This window comes from Suncus etruscus, chromosome 3, assembly GCF_024139225.1.
Source record: "Suncus etruscus isolate mSunEtr1 chromosome 3, mSunEtr1.pri.cur, whole genome shotgun sequence".
In the NCBI taxonomy this organism is placed as follows: domain Eukaryota; kingdom Metazoa; phylum Chordata; class Mammalia; order Eulipotyphla; family Soricidae; genus Suncus; species Suncus etruscus.
The window spans coordinates 50827712-50847720 of NC_064850.1; the positions used below are offsets into that span (position 1 = coordinate 50827712).

The 20009-nt window shown below is 45.7% G+C and overlaps 1 protein-coding gene across 1 annotated transcript in view; it reads right to left on the reverse strand.

Moving 5' to 3' along the window:
* EPRS1 (glutamyl-prolyl-tRNA synthetase 1) overlaps window positions 1-20009 on the reverse strand; it is a 51483-nt gene that overhangs the window by 12542 nt on the left and 18932 nt on the right. The window contains exons 12-25 of the mRNA XM_049769543.1: window positions 19142-19201; window positions 14303-14413; window positions 11943-12079; window positions 11559-11766; window positions 10689-10801; window positions 9801-9918; window positions 8022-8366; window positions 7004-7237; window positions 4907-5169; window positions 4758-4809; window positions 3235-3444; window positions 2711-2783; window positions 752-831; window positions 34-135 (exon numbers count right to left, since the gene is read on the reverse strand). Of these exons, the coding sequence (XP_049625500.1) occupies window positions 34-135; window positions 752-831; window positions 2711-2783; window positions 3235-3444; window positions 4758-4809; window positions 4907-5169; window positions 7004-7237; window positions 8022-8366; window positions 9801-9918; window positions 10689-10801; window positions 11559-11766; window positions 11943-12079; window positions 14303-14413; window positions 19142-19201 (2106 nt within the window). The remainder of the gene's footprint in view (window positions 1-33; window positions 136-751; window positions 832-2710; window positions 2784-3234; window positions 3445-4757; window positions 4810-4906; window positions 5170-7003; window positions 7238-8021; window positions 8367-9800; window positions 9919-10688; window positions 10802-11558; window positions 11767-11942; window positions 12080-14302; window positions 14414-19141; window positions 19202-20009) is intronic.

Below are 20009 nucleotides of genomic sequence, written 5' to 3' on the forward strand. Positions count from 1 at the left end.
ACAGGAACCCAAGCAATGAAATGCTTTTCCTACCTCTTCCGCTGCTTCTTCATATGTAGCAAATGCGCTGTGGCCTTCCTGCCAGAGGAACTCACGAGTACGCAGAAAGGGCTGAGGATGCTTGAACTCCCACCGCTGCAAGAGACCAGAGACCACAAACCCCATCACCAACAGGGTGGCCAGTTTCACCAGCAAACTCAGGAGGCAGGGCAAGCAGGAATCCTACCTGGGGCCCATAATACTGCAAAAAGGGTCCAATAGCAGATGTCCACACTTCCCTACAGGACCCCGTTACACGGGAATGCAGGGCACCCACAATGGGCAAACTATGTCCTAGACAACAGTAATCAAAGCCAGGGCAGACAGAAAAGGAGGTTGGGTATAAGAAGAGGTGGGCAGGAAGAGACAGGGGCCAAACCTTAGGCATGTCAGTGGGTACAGTGAGGTATAGCTACAGAGCTAAGCCCAGAGCCATCAGTATTGAGCATGGACCAACCTAAACTGCACTAACTCACCTTCAAAATGTGCCCATTAAGATTGCAAGCTGGGGATAGGAGGGGCATGGAAACTCTGGTGCGAGGCTCATGTTGAAACAGTAGACGCCTGAGAATCCAGTATGAATAGAACAATAACCCAAGGGTCTAATTTTAGAAAAAGTCCCTACAATGCATCCTTTATAGAGGAAACTAAGGAAAAGACCAGGGGCAGCTCCTGGCAAACTCCTGAGCACCTGGCAGACGAGTGCACCTACCACTACATTGCACCACTGGTTGAGTCGCACAGGCAGGTCGCGGTGGGACTGTACCCACTTGGCATAGGCAGGATACATGACTGTGGAGACAAAAACGCAGGTTACTCTGCAGACTGAGAAGTAGGCTGACAGCTTGAATCGCAAGAACTCAAGACACAGGCAGGCAAACAGGCCCTGACTGTGGCCAATGAGTGACAGGCATTAACTGCTCAAAGAGCAGATGCCTTCACACAGGTCTACTCCAGCCTGACCACATTTTCTATTCTAAACAAGGTTATTTATGCTTGATGTTGAATCTAACTGCTCTCCCTGGGCAGATTTTTAAAGGGGATCACTCCTGGTGGTCAGGTGGAAAACAACGCAGATATGGGGCTCTGGCATCTGAGACACATGGTCCTACGTTATGAGTCTTCTGCTATCCTGTGTTAGCCAAAAAACACCTCGTGAAGTCCATGCTCAAGGCTGTATTTGACCTCTGGGACTGCAAAAAACAAAATCCCTAGTAACCAGAGGATAAAGAGACAAGTAAGGCAATTGCCTTGCATGAGACCACACAAGGTCTGATTTTCCCTGGCACCAAATATGGTCCCTGAAACCCTACCAGAAATGACCCCTAAGCAGAGCCAAGAATAAGCCCTAAGTATAACCAGGTCCCAAAACAAAATCAAAAGCCTTCAAACAAACAAATAAATGTCTTTTAGAGTATATGCCATGCTGGATCCTAAATTCTATGCATTATCTATTCAAATCTCACTCTCAATCCAAGAAGTCATGTAGGTTTGTTACTAAAACTGTGGAAACTGAGCTTAGAGAAGTTGAATGATGTGTTGACCCCAGTAGTTCCACCTCACAGACACTAAGAACTGAGGCTGGGGTTAGCCTGATGCAGCTATCTCTCTGTGGGAGTGAGTTCAAGAGGAGGAGCCCCCAGAGTTCTGATGATCGGCAAAGCAAGACACACTTTGCAATCTGATGTGGAATAAAAGCTACCATAACCAATACATCATAAGTTTCTCACTGTATTTTTGTTTGTTTGGTTTTTGGGGCCACATCCGGTGTTGGTCAGGGGTTACTCCTGGCTCTGCGCTCAGAAATCGCTCCTGGCACGGGGAACCATATGGGATGCCGGAGATCGAACCAGGTTCATCCTGATCTGCCGTGTGGAAGGCAAGTGCCCTACCACAATGCTATCACTCCAGCTCCTCTCATTGTATTTTCTATACTTGCTACTAAAAGAATTAAATAAAGAACAAACAATCTTGAACACACTGAAATGAAGATGTAAACAAGCTCAAGGGCTCAAAACACCCAAGTGATGGTCACAGTCACTCCACAAGATGAAAGGGAAACTAGTTAGCCCAAACCCTCTCTCCCTGAAAGTTAAGAGCTAAAAAAAACTCCTTCCACTTTCCTCATTATACAGCTGAAAATAACCAATTTAAATGTGTCACTTAGGAAACTACAGGAGCCTCACAGATATAGCTATATCAAACAAATGACGACTCTGCATATGGCTGAGGCATCTAACATTAGTGCTTGTAGTTTTATTAGTTACAACAGAAAGTTCCCTTAGGAAGTTCTCAACATTACAGCATGTAACAGGAAATCATCAAAGTCCTTTTTCTTCTCTTTGGGGGGCATGGGCGGTGATGTGAGAATGGGGGGATTTGGGCCGCATACAGCTGTGCTCAGAGCTCACTCAGCGTTCAATCCTGGCTGTACTCAAGGGATTTATGCAGAGCTGAGATCAAATCAGCCAGAAGCCCTGATGAAAAACAAACTCACAAAAGGCAATCATTTTGTCTGTTCTGGGCCATAGTGGATGTATACTCTGGAATAGAACTAGTGTCAAGATGTGAACCACTAGGGGAAAGCCTGCGCTTAGCCAACTGAGCTCTCCAAATTCTCTTGACCACCAGGAATCTGAGTAGAGAAGAATCACCTTGATTCCTGACTCACCTGTCTCACTGGTGGGGCGGACAGCAATGGGTTCTGCCAGCTCAGTTTTCCCAGATCTCGTTACCCAAGCGACCTAGAAGAGAAAGACCCTTTTCCAGACACTTCTGAAGAGCACTTTAGAAGGACACAGCAGGCCACGTTTCTCTCTTCAACCCTGGCTCCATCCCTATGGGCAACTGGAAATACCTGCTTATTAACATGACAAATGCAACCATAACAAGAAGCAGGTGGAAACATAAGGTTTGAAGTTTTGAAGTGGCTTTATATAGGTCACTTCCTTTAGGGAAGGAACCAGAGCAAGTGTGCAGGGTACTTGCTTTGCATATCACTGCTCAGATTTGATCCCTGGCATCTCATCTGGTCCCCTGAGCTCAGCCAGGAGTGACCCTAAGTGCACAACCAGGAATGAGCCCTAAGCAATGCCAGGTGTGACCCCAGAATACCACCACACTAACAAAACCCAGAGTACTCTAAACTGGCAGCTGTGATATGGCTGTAAGTTGCTGCTCTAGTGCAAGATTCACCTCAGGGGCGAAGTCAGCCACATGCGTCTTCTCGGTCTCCAGTGCGCTCTGGGACACGAACATGGGGAAGTAGCAATTCTCCACGCCTAGCTTCTTGATCTCCATGTCAAAAAAGGCCTTGATGGATTCCCAAATGGAATATGCCCAGGGCCTAAGAATGTAGCAGCCACTCACATCGTAGTATTCAATCATTTCTGCCTTTGTGATGACCTTTAAGAAAGATGACAATTAGGCTATAGTGATAGTCTTGGAATATCAAGTCTTGGACTTTGCTGACTTGGATTTGATCCCTGGCATCCCATAGGGTCTTCTGAGACTTTTAGGACTGATTACTGACTATAGAGCCAGGACTAAGCCCAGAGTATTAATGGATGTGCCCCCAAATCAAAAACCTAAACAGAATAATAAAAAAATAAAAAGAAGAGATAATATAGGGATCAGTGAGACCATACAATGGACAGAACATGTCTTGCACATAGCCAACCAAAGCCTGATTCCAGACATCTCACATAGTCCCTGAGCTCAGTACCAGGATGCTCAGTACCTGAGCATTGCTGGGCATGGGCCAAAAAGGTTAAAAAACAAAACAAAACAAAAAAAGTAGTCTGTAAAGTCTAAAGTAAACTACATGCCAAGCATCAAGAATCTGATCGAGGGCCCGAAGAGATAGCACAGCGGTGTTTGCCTTGCAAGCAGCCGATCCAGGACCAAAGGTGGTTGGTTCGAATCCCGATGTCCCATATGGTCCCCCGTGCCTGCCAGGAGCTGTTTCTGAGCAGACAGCCAGGAGTAGCTCCTGAGCACCGCCGGACGTGGCCCAAAAACCAAAAAAAAAAAAAAAAAAAAAAAGAATTTGGTTCGGGCTGGGCAGTGGCACTAGAGGTAAGGTGCCTACCTTGCCTGTGTTAGCCTTGGATGGACCACGATTCGATCCCCCGGGGTCCCATATGGTCCCCCAAGCCAGGAGTAATCCCTGAGCATTACCGGGTGTGGCCCAAAAACCAAAAAAAACCAAAAAAAAAAAAAAAGAATCTGGTCAACGCCAACTTGGGAGGTGTCTGCTGCTGGGACTTTTTCTTCATATAGATAAAAAACCTTCTAGACTGAGAAGACCAAGCAGGGCACAGAGAACAGTCTAAACACTCTGGGTCCTCCTGCCACCACCCGAGACTCTGAGGCTAGTTCTTCTCCTTGGCACTGGAAGCTGGAGAGAGCCTAAAAGGCTGAGTTCATGCTTGGTCTCACCCCCAGCATCCCAGGAAGCAACCTATCACACTTGAAGGTGAAGGGGGCACCAAACACAATGGAACCATCTTCATGTGACTTCTTGACTCTAAATGCCTGTCACCTCCCACACTCTGCTCCTGCTTCAGACAGTCCCCCAAGTCTGCTCCCCTCGTCTCTGCACTGTAGGGAAACACTAGGTCAGTGGCGGTTGGGACAGTGCCCCTTACTACTATGTCTAGACAAAGAAACCAGCCTCTGAAAACCTCAAAGCTGAAAATCAGCCAAAAGCGACTTACCTGAGAGTACCAATCTGCGAGGTTCTCTTCCTTCTTGGCCTCCAGACCCAGCCTGCAGATGGGAAATTCAGATAATATAAATCCCTTCATCTCTGCCCAGGGGGAAGGTGAAAATGGACAAGCCTCAGGCAGGGTCCATGCCTTCTTACCTAGTCTGCTTTTTAGGCCCTTGGCCCTCTCCAGCCCCACCGGATGACAGCCCACCGCCTGGGTTCTTGGCAGCCTCCTTCTTTGGACCATCACTCTGTTTCTCAGGCTTGTTCTGTTTCTCAGATTTGTTTTCTTTCTCTTTCTTTCTCTTGTCTTTGTCCTCAGTCCCAGTGGCAGAGACTGGCTTATAGTCCACCCCAGTCAGGGACTTGTACTGAGCCTTCAGCTGGAGGAGCTGCTGCACGGCCCCGTCCACCTGGTCCTGTAATGGAGGAGATGCAGAATTGGGAAGTTTCCACCACCATCCACACTCGAGGAGACCAATTCTGCACTACAGCTCAGCAAGCAGATCTGAGTGGTCACAGCAGAGGGTTGGGTATGGGTTGGGAATAGCAGCTAACAAGATAGGCAGGGCCCAGACTGCAAAAGAGGGACGGAAAAGCAGCTCCGCCCAGAACAGAATGGTCCAAACAGCAGCAAGAGCCACAAGGGGCTACAAAAGTTTAAAGTGGTTCAAGATAAATTAAAAGCAAAAACAAATCCCACCAACTTGACAGAAGGAGAGAGGAAGGGAGGATATGTGTTTCACATTTAAGGCTTGTGTGTATGTGTCAGTCACATGCAAGGTTTGATTTTGAATAATCAACCCTGAGCAGTGCCTAAGCACAGGACAGGCCCGCCTGCTGGGAGGTCTAGTCTAGTCTAGTTAGGATTCCCCCGAACTCCCTAATTCAGTACCTGGGTTTTCTCAGCTCTATAGAGCTAGTCCTGAACAGAACCATTTCCACCAGCCCAGAAAGCTCCATTGGGAAGCACTAATAAGAGTCATTAAAGACACTGAAGCCTCTCCCAACTTCAACCATTTCCCAATGATAAATGAATGACAGCAAGTGATTCTCTGGGACTGGTGAAACCTCCAAGTTCCAAATCAATTTACACCAACAAAATCCTGCTCCTGGGGCAGGGATGATGACTCAAAGTGCAAGAGCACAAGTTTGCAAATGGGAGAGAAGTGTATCAAACTAGCCTCAACACAACATTAAAAAAAAAGAAAGAAGGGCCCGGAGAGATAGCACAGCGGTGTTCGCCTTGCAAGCAGCCGATCCAGGACCAAAGGTGGTTGGTTCGAATCCCGGTGTCCCATATGGTCCCCCGTGCCTGCCAGGAGCTATTTCTGAACAGACAGCCAGGAGTAACCCCTGAGCAACGCTGGGTGTGGCCCAAAAACCAAAAAAAAAAGAAAGAAAGAAAAAAAAACCCTACTGTTATAATGATGGTATGATTAGAACAAACTATTCCCGCACACAAAATAAAATTTGTCATTTGAAATGGCTTTGCAATTTAGAAGACTTGGCTTCACAACTGGGACTACGAGGAGTGAGTCTTTAGCACAGCCAGGACTAGCCCCCAGAACAACCCAAAACAAAACAAACAAACAAACAAAATCAACAAGACAAAAGCAAACCAGAGCCACAACAAATGAAAATCACAGAGCATACAGCAAGGGTGAACTGAGCAATGGGCTCAGTTCAAAGGGTCTAGTGCTCACTCAGGACCTTCAAACTAGAGAGGATCAAGACCAAGCACAGCGTTCCATGATGTCCAAGGTGACAATGGGTGAGGACGGACTTCGGTTTGATTCCCTGGCATACATGGTTCCCCAAGCCAGGAGTGATTTCTGAGCGCATAACCTGAGTGTCACCGGGTATGGCCCAAAAACCAAAAACAAAACAAAAAACAAAAAAACAAAACACCTGGCCCAGGCTAATCCCTGGAACCACAGATGATCTCCTGAGCTCCTAAAGTGATCCCTGAACACAAAGCTGAGAGTAAGTCCTAAACATTGCCAGATGGGTACCAAAGTAAATCAAAATAGGAACAATAGGAACAAATAGATTATAGCACAGGAGGCCCCAGGCCTCACATGTGGCCTACTCCAGTCCAATCCTTGGCATCATAGGGTGAAAATAGCCCTGGGGACCCCCTCCCTGTCTCCAAGTACTCTGGGGTAGCCAAAGTGATCTCTAGCAGTGACCTGTCCATGCATCTTCTTTCCCCTCAAAATAACCCACATGACTGACCACGCACTGACTGACCTTCGAGGCCTTCTCGGCTTTGAGCTTTCTCACTGTCTCCCCTTGAGATGCCACTTGGTTAAAAAGGGCTTTGGCTTCAGGTGTTTCTGGACCGCTGGGCTGAGAGCCTTTGGCTTGACTTGAATCTGCACTTGGGGAGGACAGGGGCTGACCAGGGACATAGTCTTTCCCAGTCTGCTCTTTGTACTTAGCTTTCAGGGCCAGTAAGCATTCCACAGCTTCGGTAATTTTAGCCTGAGCAAAGAGGGGGTAAAAAAACAAGATAAATATTTCAAACTTTTCACATTTTCAGTCATTAGTTTTAGAACTAGGAGTGAATGTGCTTTAACCTATCTAGCTAAATATTTTTCTTCAAGAGTCCAAAAACAGGACTAAAACCAACATTTCAATCCAAATTTGCTATCATCTGAAGGTTCTCTAGGAAGAATCTGGGACTGTCTCTAGTCAAACACCACTCGACAACTATAGTTCCTGGAGCAGATGCCAAATGTGTCACTTCTGGTGTTATTCTCACCGAGGATACTGGGACAGGGTCTCTAGGCCAGCCATATCATCAGATGGCATTAGAGAAAGTGTCTCTGCTGGCCCTGTTCAGAGTATGAACTCAAGCACCAGAAAGCTCAAGCACCCTACTAGCTCTGATGTCTGATAAAATTGGGAACATGGGTCCCTACGGGCTGGGAATGTAGCTCAGTGGCAGGGAACGTGCCAGTCAGCGGGGATCCTGGGGGGTTCAATCCCCAGCACCACCATCCCTCCACTGTGAGCTTACTTGTAATAGAAAGGGCTTCAGCACCCTGTCCTCCTACAATCCCCAGCATTTCATCCCCATTGCTAACATGGGATCGGGGATCTGTTCCTCCCAAACCCTGCAAAGCCCCTGATGGTGAATACATCTCTAGAGTTCGGCACTCCGAGGGAATCAGAACCTGGCACAGTCTTCACACCTAGCACCACTACCCACAAGGCCTGAGCTCAGTTTCCTGGCAAAAACCATGACTTGTTTCAGAGCACTGACCTTGGGGGCTTTCTCAGCCTTTAGCTTCCGGACCACCTCGCCCTGGGCAGCGACCTCCTGGTAGAGAGCATGGCCAGACAAGGCACTGGGAACTGCCTTCGGGGGAGCAGCAGTGGGAGGACTTCCAGCCTTGTATTCCTGGCCCGTTTTCTCTTTATACTCCGCTTTCAGTGCCAAAAGCTGCTGGACGGCTGCGTCAACCTCATCTTTGGGGGCTTTCCTGGCCTTTAACTCACGCACTGCATCGCCCTGAGCAGCCACACGGCTGTACAGACCTGAAGCATCATCTGCAGCAGCATAAGAAGTACTTGAGGCAGGAGCAGCTCGTATCTTTGACGAAGGAGCCTATGGAGGCAAAGTTAAGATGGGGTTAAAGATATCTCCCCTCAGAAGATATCAAAGTGTCCATGTTTCAAGACAGAAGTAATCATTTATTTATTTATTTACTTAAAAGGCGAAGGCAGAGCGAAAGTATAGCAGGAAGGAAACTTGTCTTGCATGCAGCCAACTCAGGTTCAATCCCCAGTACCCAATGTGGTCCCCCAAGCCTGTGAGGAGTCATTCCTGAGTGCAGAGCCAAGATAAACTCTGAACACTTTGGATGTGACCAAATATTGTCCACCCCCACCTCAAATGTTTCTGTGGGGCTACAGAGTAGGGCTACAAGAATACAGTTAAGGAAAGGAAAGAATCTGCAAGGCTTCAATCCCTGGCATTGGCCCACCACCAGCAGGGATATGGCCACCAAGCACCGCCAAGAGTAATCTCTGAGTGCAGAGCCAGGAGTCAATCCCCAATACCACAGGGTGTGGTCCCAAAACAATAAAAACAAAACAAAAGAGCCCTATGTTGCATGGTGGCTTGAAGCCATATGTAAAAAAAACAACAAAAATCCTATAAGCAAACGAATGTCTCCTGGGTACATGTGAGAATGCCAGGCAAGCATCTGTAATTCTGATTCTCGAAGCCCGGCACAAACACTGCTGCTATTTTAAAGGATGCGGGGTTCCTGGTTTATCACTGTGTTCTATCATTTCAGTTGAGGTTTATGAGAACTGGAATACCTATACGTATAGGAAGTTCCTGTTTAGGATTTGTTCTTAACGTGCCTTTTGATAGTTTATGATAATTCTAATTATAGTTTTAAAAAATGACATTGGGGCCTGGAGAGATAGCACAGCGGCGTTTGCCTTGCAAGCAGCCGATCCAGGACCAAAGGTGGTTGGTTCGAATCCCGGTGTCCCATATGGTCCCCCGTGCCTATTAGGAGCTATTTCTGAGCAGACAGCCAGGAGTAACCCTTGAGCACATAGATGGGGCCAGAGCAATAGAGCAATGGTAGGGCGTTTGCCTTGCATCCAGCTGACCCAAGATGGACCTTGGTTCAATCCCAGCATCCCAAGCCAGGAGCAATTTCTGAGCGCATAGCCAGGAGTATTCCCTGAGTGTCACTGGGTGTGGCCCAAACATCAAAAAAAAAAAAGACATTGATTACATTTAGTGGATCTTTTTGAAAATGTAAGATTACAGCTTATTAAAAATATATTTGAGGGCCTAGAGCGATAGCACAGTGGGGAGGGTATCGCATCTGCCTTGCACAAGGTCAACTCTGATTCAATTCTCAGCATTCCATATGAGCATATGGTCTCATGATCACCATCAGTAGTAACCCAGGTATACCCAAAAACTTAAAAAAAAAAAATGGAAAAGAAATACAAACACACACATATTTGATATTTAAACTCATTAAAACAAATGAGCTGGCAAGTTCAGCCATACCTCAATTTTGGTTGTTTCCACTTTGGCCTTCTCTTTCGACCCAGAGGTTGGCATCTCCTTAGTGTGCCCGTCTGGAATATATATCAAGACGCACGGGGCTTCCTTGCAACTATATGGGCTGAAAACCAGTAAGACCCAAGATATTCAGGCAGCAACCACAAAGTGAGTTCCCAGATGATTTCATTGGCACTGGCTGGTACATCTGAGCTGAAAAACTCACCCTGCTCACAATCAAAAGTCCCTCACAAGAGCTCTGTGCCACATCACCCACAAGCACTGCAGAGGTCACTAGAACTAAGAAACCTGCTACACACAGGCCTGTCCCGAAGAAGGAAGGGTTGGGCAAATCACACCTCACTGCCCTGATAATCAGCAGGCACGACTCTGAGAGGCTGTGGTCAGTGTCCCACACTCAACAAAAGAGGCACAAAAATGAGCAATATCTATTATTGCTCAGAGACTCTTCTGGGAAAATAATCTCTTCAAATATTGTGGCAAAAGCCTGAGCACAGAGGCAGGAGGAAGTATATCCTAAGCATAACCAAGAGTGAATTAAAACCACCAAATAAAAATAATCAGGGCTAGAGCAATAAAATTGCTGGGAGGCATTTGCCTCGTATGTAGCCAGCCTGGGTCCAATCCCCAACATCCCAAAGGGTCCCAAGACAGGAATAATCACTGAGCATTACAGGTGTGACCCAAAACCAAAAACTCCAAGCTCAAGCCCTGAGATACTGACTACCTAACACAGAGATAGGAGTGACCCCTGAGCACCACCAATGTGACTCAGAAACAAAACCAAAATACCCAGCTTGATTCCTGATACTGTGTGATGGGCGAGCTTCCTCAGGGGCACTTCCTCGAAGATACTCTGTCCCATCTCCTTACCTAACAGGCTCATAGGGCTGGTCGCAGATGAAGAAGCCTCGTCTCTGCAGCTGTATGATGTCACCTTTCCTCAAGTCTTTAAGGCAGGGATCGCCAAGCATGAGCTCTTCATGCTATGCAGAAAGAGTCAAACAGACTTCCTCAAAACCAGAGCACCTAAACCAACTCTTAAACAAAGCACTCATGTCCCACCCTCTCCATCTAAAGTTGGAATGTTCTTTAACTTTAGGCTCCCATATTAAAGAGATCTAAAACAGTTGGATGCTTCAGTGTGTGTGTTGGGGGGGGGGGTGCACGACAAAAACAATTAACAAAAAACCCAACGAAACAGATTAGCAGCTGTGGTGGTAACATTTGCAAGTTAATATCATGAACTAAGTGGCTTCAGGTAACCTTTTAGTAACTTGACAGGTATCCTGCAGACAGATACTGAATATGTGGGAAACGCAATGTGAGCAGATACGGAGACACAGCCAGGGTGCCCATGTCCCAGACCCAGCTCCACCACCTACCACTTGGCCTTGCACAAATTCCATTTTGGGGGTTGCCCACACATGGCAGTGCTCCTGACTCTGTGCTCAGGGATCACTCCTGGTGGTACCCAGAGAACTAAGGAGCATGCCAGGAATGTAACCCAGCTTGGCTGCATGCAAGGTGAGCATACCCAATGTGCTGTCATTCTGGGCCCGCACACACACTCTTAAGCCTCACAGGGCTGCACTTTCCATCCCATATAAAATGGGAGCACAGGGTTACGTTTAACTAAACTCTATAAATTGTTTCCATTTTGAACAGCAAAATCCCTGGAGCAGCTTTCGTAGTTCTCATCTGTAAGCAGGGAAAGATGCTTCAGTGTCTGTGGGAAGGTACCTTCGTATTCCTGTTAATATACTGCTTAAAATCTTCATCTTTGCCAAGCACAGGCTTTGTGATCAAGTGCTCGTACGTGACGCAGACGGTGGGGATAGGGGGTGCACGGGAGCTTTCTGCAAGCCATGTGATCTTTGTTGTTTTCTTGTAGTCTTTGTTCTCCAGATTTAATTTTGCATCAAGAGAGACAATTTTCCCTTCTGCATTTCTGGATGGTAAGATTAGAAAGTTAAAAAACGAATGAGCTAACCACACATGCCATAAATGCATTATCTTGTTCTGTATTTGTGATACACAGATTAAGGAATTTTAATCCCTGAGCACCGCTAGGTGTAGCCCCAAACCCAAAGACAAAACCAAACCAAATGCACCCACAGTTCTTACTTGTGCACTTTAGTAATGTTGATGTTGCCCCAGTTGATGAATGTCACCATCTCCCCCTCGGACAGCGTATCTGCATCGGCCCCTTCAATGAATACTTTAGGGCCATACCACACTGGTTTCAGGCCCACGTCAGGATTCTAGAGGGAGAAATAGGAGTGTGTTGGCTGAAACAATGGACTGAACCCAAAACAGAATTATTTACATTCGCTCATCACAACCAAACAGGAACTGTTCGTGAGTTTGAATCCCACCAGCCACCTGACAGTCATTTCTGTTCTCAGAGCTGAAATGCTCTTTGCCTTTTAGAGTCTCCAGCTAGAATCTGCAATCTGCATCTGTTCTCTTGCAGTGGAGATCTCTAAGTCCCTTGGGAAGTACAGTCAAGCACAAACTAGTCTCTACAACAGGATTTGATTATATGTATACAGGGAAGGCCTCAAGGCACCAGATATGGATAGGTGGTCTTTGTGCAAGGAGAGAAAATCTTCTCCAAGTTCAGAAGAGAAAAGCACTGGAATGAAATAAGGTTTCATTCTTCTCTACTTGTTACATTTCAGCTTTTGTTGGACAGAATTTGTATAAAGAATTTGCAAAATAAATGTGAAAGTAGCAATCCTGTTTCCATTCCAAGTGCTTCCTAATTAGTTCTTGTTAAACAAGTGGCATCTGTGTCATTTAAACCCTCTGACTCAATTATATTTTAACAGGGAAGCATTCTGGGGAGAAAAAAATTTTGTGTCCAAGGGCTAGACAGATAGTCGCAGGTTGAACACTTGCTTTGTATGAGGCAGATCTAGGTTGCATCCCCTGCACCCAAAAAAATGTTTCAGAGCTCTACCAGGAGTGAACCCTGAGCAGGATTTTTTTGTTTGTTTGTTTTTGGGCCACACCCATTTGACGCTCAGGGATTACTCCTGGCTATGTCCTCAGAAATCGTCCCTGGCTTGGGGGGACCATATGGGACGCCGGGGGATTGAACCACGGTCCGTCCTTTGCTAGCGCTTGCAAGGCAGACACCTTACCTCTAGCGCCACCTTCCCGGCCCCCCTGAGCAGGATTTAAACCCTGAGCACAGCTTGATATGGCCCCAAAACACATGAACCAAAATAAATAAATAAATCTGCCTATTCCAATGTAAAAACATTAGGTAAACCTGACACTTAAGCTAACCAGAATGGGTAATATAAGCACCACTTTTCATCTGATAAGACACACACACACACACACACACACACACACACACACCCATACCTCCCTGCCTGATCTTTTTTTGTTTTTTTTTTGGGGGGGGGCCACACCCTTTGACGCTCAGGGGTTACTCCTGGCTATGTGCTCAGAAGTTGCTCCTGGCTTCTTGGGGGACCATATGGGACGCCGAGGGATCGAACCGCGGTCCGTCCTAGGCTAGCGCAGGCAAGGCAGGCACCTTGCCTCCAGCGCCACCGCCCGGCCCCTCCCTGCCTGATCTTAACTGGTTCCCATAAAATAACTCGCATACTTAAAAGGAAAAGCAATATTGCCATATGCCAAGAGAAAGACTGTCACAGTCAGTCATACCTTGGGCCCAGTAGCGAGCATGAGTCTATTGTGAGACTAAGTCTAGAGTCTGGAGGGGTTGAGCTTATACTTTACATTCAGGGGCTCTAGTTCCAGCTCCCCAACATCACATCTGCACTGAGCCTTGCTGTGAGTGACTCTGAAGAACAGAGCTGGGAGTAGCCCCTTCAGCATGACCCGGTATGACCCCCTCAAAAATAAATATATTCAGACACATATAATCTCGTTTCTTCCTTAAAACACACAAAGGCAAACTTGTCTACAAAACAATAAGCAAGCATGGAGCTCTCTCCACACTGTAGAGAATTATCTAGTGCTGAGCCAGGGTTTTTACTTCCGGGGGCAGAGCGCAGGCTTGAGGGGAGGAGAGAGAGGAGAGAGAGGAAAGAGGGAGAGAGAGAGAGAGAGAGAGAGAGAGAGAGAGAGAGAGAGAGAGAGAGAGAGAGAGAGAGAGAGAGAGAGAGAGAGAGAGAGAGAAAGAGAGGGGAGAGAGAGAGAGAGGAGAGAGAGGAGAGAGGGGAGAGGGGGAGAGAGAGAGAGAGAGAGAGAGAGAGAGAGAGAGAGAGAGAGAGAGAGAGAGAAAGAGAGATCACACTACATTTCGACCCTACAGTGTCCAATGCTGAGAACCAGCCTCAAAACCATGATGCTCCTGAGCAGAGCTGGGGGACACTGGAAGGAGCTGCTCTAAAGAATCCAATCTTGCCACTGCCCCCAAAGCACATTCCCCTCATAGTCTCGCTCTTTCTGCTTCTGGGACAGACACAACACGAGGTGAAGATGGGGGAGGGGACTACAGGGACCTTTGGGTGCTTGGCCACTTCTTTCATCTCCTCCCGCGCCTCAGGGACGTTCACTGGGACCACTTCCCTCTTCAGTAAGGCGACATACCGGGGGGCCACAGGGTCAATGACCTGCAACAGAAAGTTTTACCATTAGATGGTCAGTTAGTTCACATCTCATCAGTTGGATCAGTTCACACCTAATTGGGACGGCAACAGCCAGGAATACTAACTGGCTTCTTTGTTACTGCATTTACTAATTTGGTTTGTTATTTTTTGGGGGGCAGTTCACCTGCCCCAATTTTTTCCTAGCATTTCTAAAAACAATATTATAGATTAGAGATTGTGTATCATATAGTTGACATAGTTAATCATTATGCATTTGTTTCCAGATGTGAGCAAAATTTAAAAAGACAAAAATAAGGATAAAGGGGAAAAAAGCACAACAGCAAGAACATTTGTGAAAATCTTTGTATCTTTGTATCAGAAGGTTTAGTTAGTTCTTGTTGCAAGTAGATTAATCTGTTACCTCCTTTTATTTCTGAACATTAGGTGGCTTCAAATTCACATTGGTGTCTAAATAGGTGTGTTCCTTTAGGGCTGACAGTAACTTAGAAACTGGACTTGTCATGTGGCTACCAACGTGGCTGTGGTTCCCGAACATTTTATTGCCAAATAAAAAAAGAGACAAAGAAACATAAACTAAGGCTGCAGGAAAAATGCGGAGGGTATTCCCAGGACCAGTTAAGAGAAACAATCGAGTTTTAAGCAGCATGTCAGCACATCTTATAAACAATCCCCAACTCTGTTAGAAAGTAATCATCTTGCGGCTTTGTAGAGATACTAAGGGACCTGGCATCCCAGAATCAGTCCATTCTGAAGGACTCTCACAACTGGGCTTTCCTGGAAAGAGGTGACCTGACTCCACCCTGAGGAAAACGGCCTTAGGCGCTAGAATTAGGCAACTCTGGAGCCTACAGCCTGTATCCTGACACCCAGGCCAGAAAGGGTGAGAAAAGCCAGACCCTGCTCATCATCTCTTCAGTCTCCACAGGTTTCCAGAGGGACCTAGGGTCTGTCTCCTTTCATGGCTTGTTTCTTGAGAGGGACAATCACAATAGTAAAGAGAAACGGAGGCAGCCAAGATGAGCCCAGGCCTTTCTTGTCACAAGAAAAAGAAAACTTACTAACACCACGCTGAAAAATCTCCCTTAAGGGGCCAGAGAGATAGCATGGAGGTAAGGCATTTGCCTTTCATGCAGGAGGTCATCGGTTTGAATCCCGGTGTCCCATATGGTCCCCCATGCCTGCCAGGAGCAATTTTTGAGCCTGGAGCCAGGAATAACCCCTGAGCACTCCCAGGTGTGACCCAAAAACCACAAATAAATAAATAAATAAATAAATAAATAAATAAATAAATAAATAAAAATCTCCCTTAAATCCCTGAACCCCTCAAACCCCAAGGGGGGGGTGACTCTCACAGCCACATCCAGAGCAGAAACACCCTGAAGGAGCATCCTATAGGGAGTCAAGATTGAAGGAGCTTGGCGCCTCTTGGGCTCGGCCTATTAATATATCTCATTCTGAAATGGCACAATACTAAAATATATTCTCAAGAGTGTGGTTTTCAGGCCCGGAGAGATAACACAGCGGTGTTTGCCTTGCAAGCAGCCAATCCAGGACCTAAGGTGGTTGGTTCGAATCCTGGTGTCCCACATGGTCCCCCGTGCCTGCCAGGAGCTATTTCTGAGCAGACAGTCAGGAGTAACCCCTGAGCACCGCCGGGTGTGGCCTAAAAACCAAAAACCAAAAAAAAAAAAAAAAACAAAAAAAAGAGCGTGGTTTTCAACTATTTATTCCTAAAGTTAGCTCTAAGGCTTTCAGGGAATTATGTGCAAAAGAACAGGCATAAGAGAGAGGCCAGGCTTGAGACCCCCCAGAGCCTCACCTAACCTGGAATAGCTGCCCTGTCTCCAGCTAGGTATTACTAAACATACCTTTATTTATAGAAACTGTTCCTGACTTGGGAGGTGGGTGGAGATTCACCCAAACACTTGGAGAGTGTTTGGGGGGAAAGATTATATAATCATCACAAGAAAAAAACTAACATGATTATTGGACTAAAGTCTTGCAAGCAGGTAGAGACCAGTAGTCACAGCTGTGAATGAGCCTTTCATAGCTGCCTTAACTAAGAAGACTGTCCTTGAACATAAAGAGAAAATAGCAACATGGGTTGTGATAAAAATGTCTCCTGCAAATGTCTAGGAAAGGCTTATTGTGGAACTAGATATATACCTCACTTGGTTCAGACACAGAAGAATCATCAGCTGGTTGGTACTGAGGTGAGAAGGAAGCCCAAGAAAACCAGTAGCCCAGTCACTTCAGAGGGAGGGTAGGTCAATGGTAGGCTGTGTGCTCATCTTTTTGGGGCCATAATCCAGGGATGCCCAGCTCTGCCCTCAATGTTCACCTCATAGTGCTATCTTACTATTGTGCATTGATGCACCCCTCAGACTTAATCTGCATGGCTGGAGAGAGGTCTCCTAGGCCACGCATATCCATTGCAAACTGGAAGCCAGGTTCAATTCCTGGCACTTCAGAGTCCCCAGAGCACTACCAGCTCAGAGCTCGAAGGGATGCCCAAGCTCTGTTGTATATGGTCCAAAATAAAACACAAAAGAATAATTGAGTTTTATTTGCAAGTGACACACAAATGAAAGAGAAATCAGATTAAAAATTGCATGACTGAAACCCAAATACAATCATGTATGTAATAAAGTTGGTTAAGTGATAAAAAAAATAAAATGAAATTAAAAATAATAGGAATGCCAAGTGAGAGCCGAGGACCTGGGGAAAGGAAGGAAAAGAGGGGCGGAAAGACGTTGTGAAGACCAATGACAGAAACAAAACAAGGGCTGGAGACAGAATAGTAGACAGGGGAGGGTGCTGGCCTTGCATGTTGGTTGACCTGAGTTCAATCCCTGCACCACAGAGATCCTTAGTCCACCAGGAGTAATCCCTGAGCAGAGTGTGCAAAGCCAGGTGTGGCACAAAAACCAACAGGTTTTTTTTTTAAAGGGAAATTGGTAAGAGTCCAACTTTTTTTCTGATTGCCCTTACTGGAGCTGCTGTTCTTTCAGATGGTGTTTAATGGTAAATAAGCCTCATGACTCAGGATAGTGAACCAGAAAATATGCACCTGTTCCCAAGTCTTCCCACAGCCCCTGACAGCAGGAAGGATTTTCCTCTGTTTGGCTCAAGTCTGGAGGGACCGGCCCAGAGGTAGAGATTGGAGCCACACAACTCCAGGAGCTGAAAATATGCTAACTCCAGGAGCTGAAAATATGCTGCCTCCTAGGAGTGGCCAGCTGCCTTCCTCTTGGACATGGAACACCAACAAATGGCTTGGCCAGAGGTAGCACCACCTTAATGGCACTGGCTGGCATGTGGCAATCTGGGGAACTGGGAGGAAGAGGAGTGACAGTCTAAATGCCAATGTCTGAGAGGGACCCATTGATGTCATCCAAAGATCTAGAAAACAAACATCACCCCATCCCACCCCAAACTAAAGAAAGAAAAGAGCTGTCTCCAGGGAGAAGAATAGAAGAAAAGCAGAAAGAGTCATTGAAAGAAAGACAAGAAAAATGTTCGTTCTGAGGCAATTCTGGACTCCTAGACGGATCTCTGAACGTGTTATGCAGCTTTAGTCAAACCTGATATGTTCTGATATGTTTCACTTAGGAATATGCACCAGAGTGATCCCTGCCTGTTGATTCAGCTTTGTTGGATATTAGTAACTGCAGCAACAGTGAGAACCAATTACTAATCCCTTGATGTGGGGACACACAGGCCAGACATGACCAGACCAGAGCAAGCAGATTCATAGCACATGCGAGACAAGCAGTACTTCTCCAGGCAAGGCCTGGCTGGCCAGAAAAACCAACCAAGACTAGGCAGGGCACAATCACAGAACCGAGCTCCAACCATGTGTCTGGCGACAGCATCAAAGTGTCTGCTTCCAATTTACAATTAGGAATGTCAATAAGACAGGAACCCTGGGCTGAGAACAGTTTTCTCAATAGTGAAATTCACTAAGACACAGGAATTACACAAATGGACCTTCAGTACAACCAAATAAAACTTGTGTCCTCTCAGCACACCGAGGTATGGGATTTGCCCAATAGTCCCTTTGCCCCTAAAATATCAGAGGACGTGATTTTTTTTTAAACTAAAAATAATCCATTTTCAATGGGTTTGGATAGGCAAGTCAGATAAATGTGATTGTGCTTCAAAGCTGGGTAACATCTCATGTTATAGATGACATATATTATGCTCAGAGCTATGTGCCGAGGAAGGCAAGGAGAAGCATTAAGAAATACCTTCTTACAGAGCGCTCGCAGCTTGGAAGCAGAAAAATGAAATGCAGAATGTTCAAAAACGATGGAAGGAAAAACTGTTACCATCCCCCCATAACTCTGGGTGTGTTTGCTTTAATCACTGCTACTTGTTTATAAATAAATTTAATGTCATTTCCCTGTTTAAAAAGGGAAAACAGAGCCCAGAGCAATAGTACAGCAGATAAGGTACGTGTGCCTTGTACATGGCTGATGCAGGTTCTATTTCCAGCATCCCATATGGTCCCCTGAGCACTGCCAGGAATGATTCCTGAGTGCAGAGCCAGCGATAACCTAACCCCTGCTCACCACTGGGTGTGGAACCCCAAAACATTCCATTTTCCTCAAATACTGCAAAATGACAATACCCTTCACAAACTGTTTGCTATCGTGAGAAAAATTAATGAATTCTAATTGTATCATTCAAGAGGAGCATAAAAAAGAGGACCATAACCAAAATGTGTACCTTTTTGTTAAATGCCCAAATTTTGTCCCATTCCATGTTCACGACCGATCGTGAGGAGCCCTAGAGAAACAAGAAACCATTTATCAATCATGCAATCACAAGGTTAGAAAATTGTCCTTAAATGAAACAAATGCAGGTTAGCAAAAAATAAAATAAATCAAATAAATGCTTGCAAGTATACTTCTGATGGATATAAAACACCATTTAAAAAATACACACTATATATGGATATCCCCCTGATTCAATGTTAATATGTACCTAAAATACAACTGTGAAAGATATGTAAGTCATTATGATCAAAAAAAAATTGTGTTTTATTTAGAAATGTTCGCTGACTTACATGTATTATTATATTATATAATTAGGGCCCAGAGAGATAGCACAGCGGTGTCTGCCTTGCAAGCAGCCGATCCAGGACCAAAGGTGGTTGGTTCAAATCCTGGTGTCCCATATGGTCCCCTGTGCCTGCCAGCAGCTATTTCTGAGCAGACAGTCAGGAATAACCCCTGAGCACCACCGGGTGTGGCCCAAAAACCAAAAAAAAAAAAAGTGTATATTATAAAATTATATGTTATGTTATGTTACTATATTATGTTATGTCAGTCAGTTTACCTCAATATGTTAATCAATTTTGTCTCTTAAATAAATTCTTACAATAAAAAAAATACACACTATATAGTTGTGATTTTTACAGAAACTGGCTGTGCTGGATGACTACAGTCCAGATGACTGTTATTTCTAAGCTAGAAGTTTCAAGCACAAAACTCTATCACAGACACTGTGAAATATGTTCTTGAAAAAAATCCCACATAGGCTGTGCCATCTAAGGAACAGTGGCAACAGGAGAGGCTAAAGAAACAGAAGATGC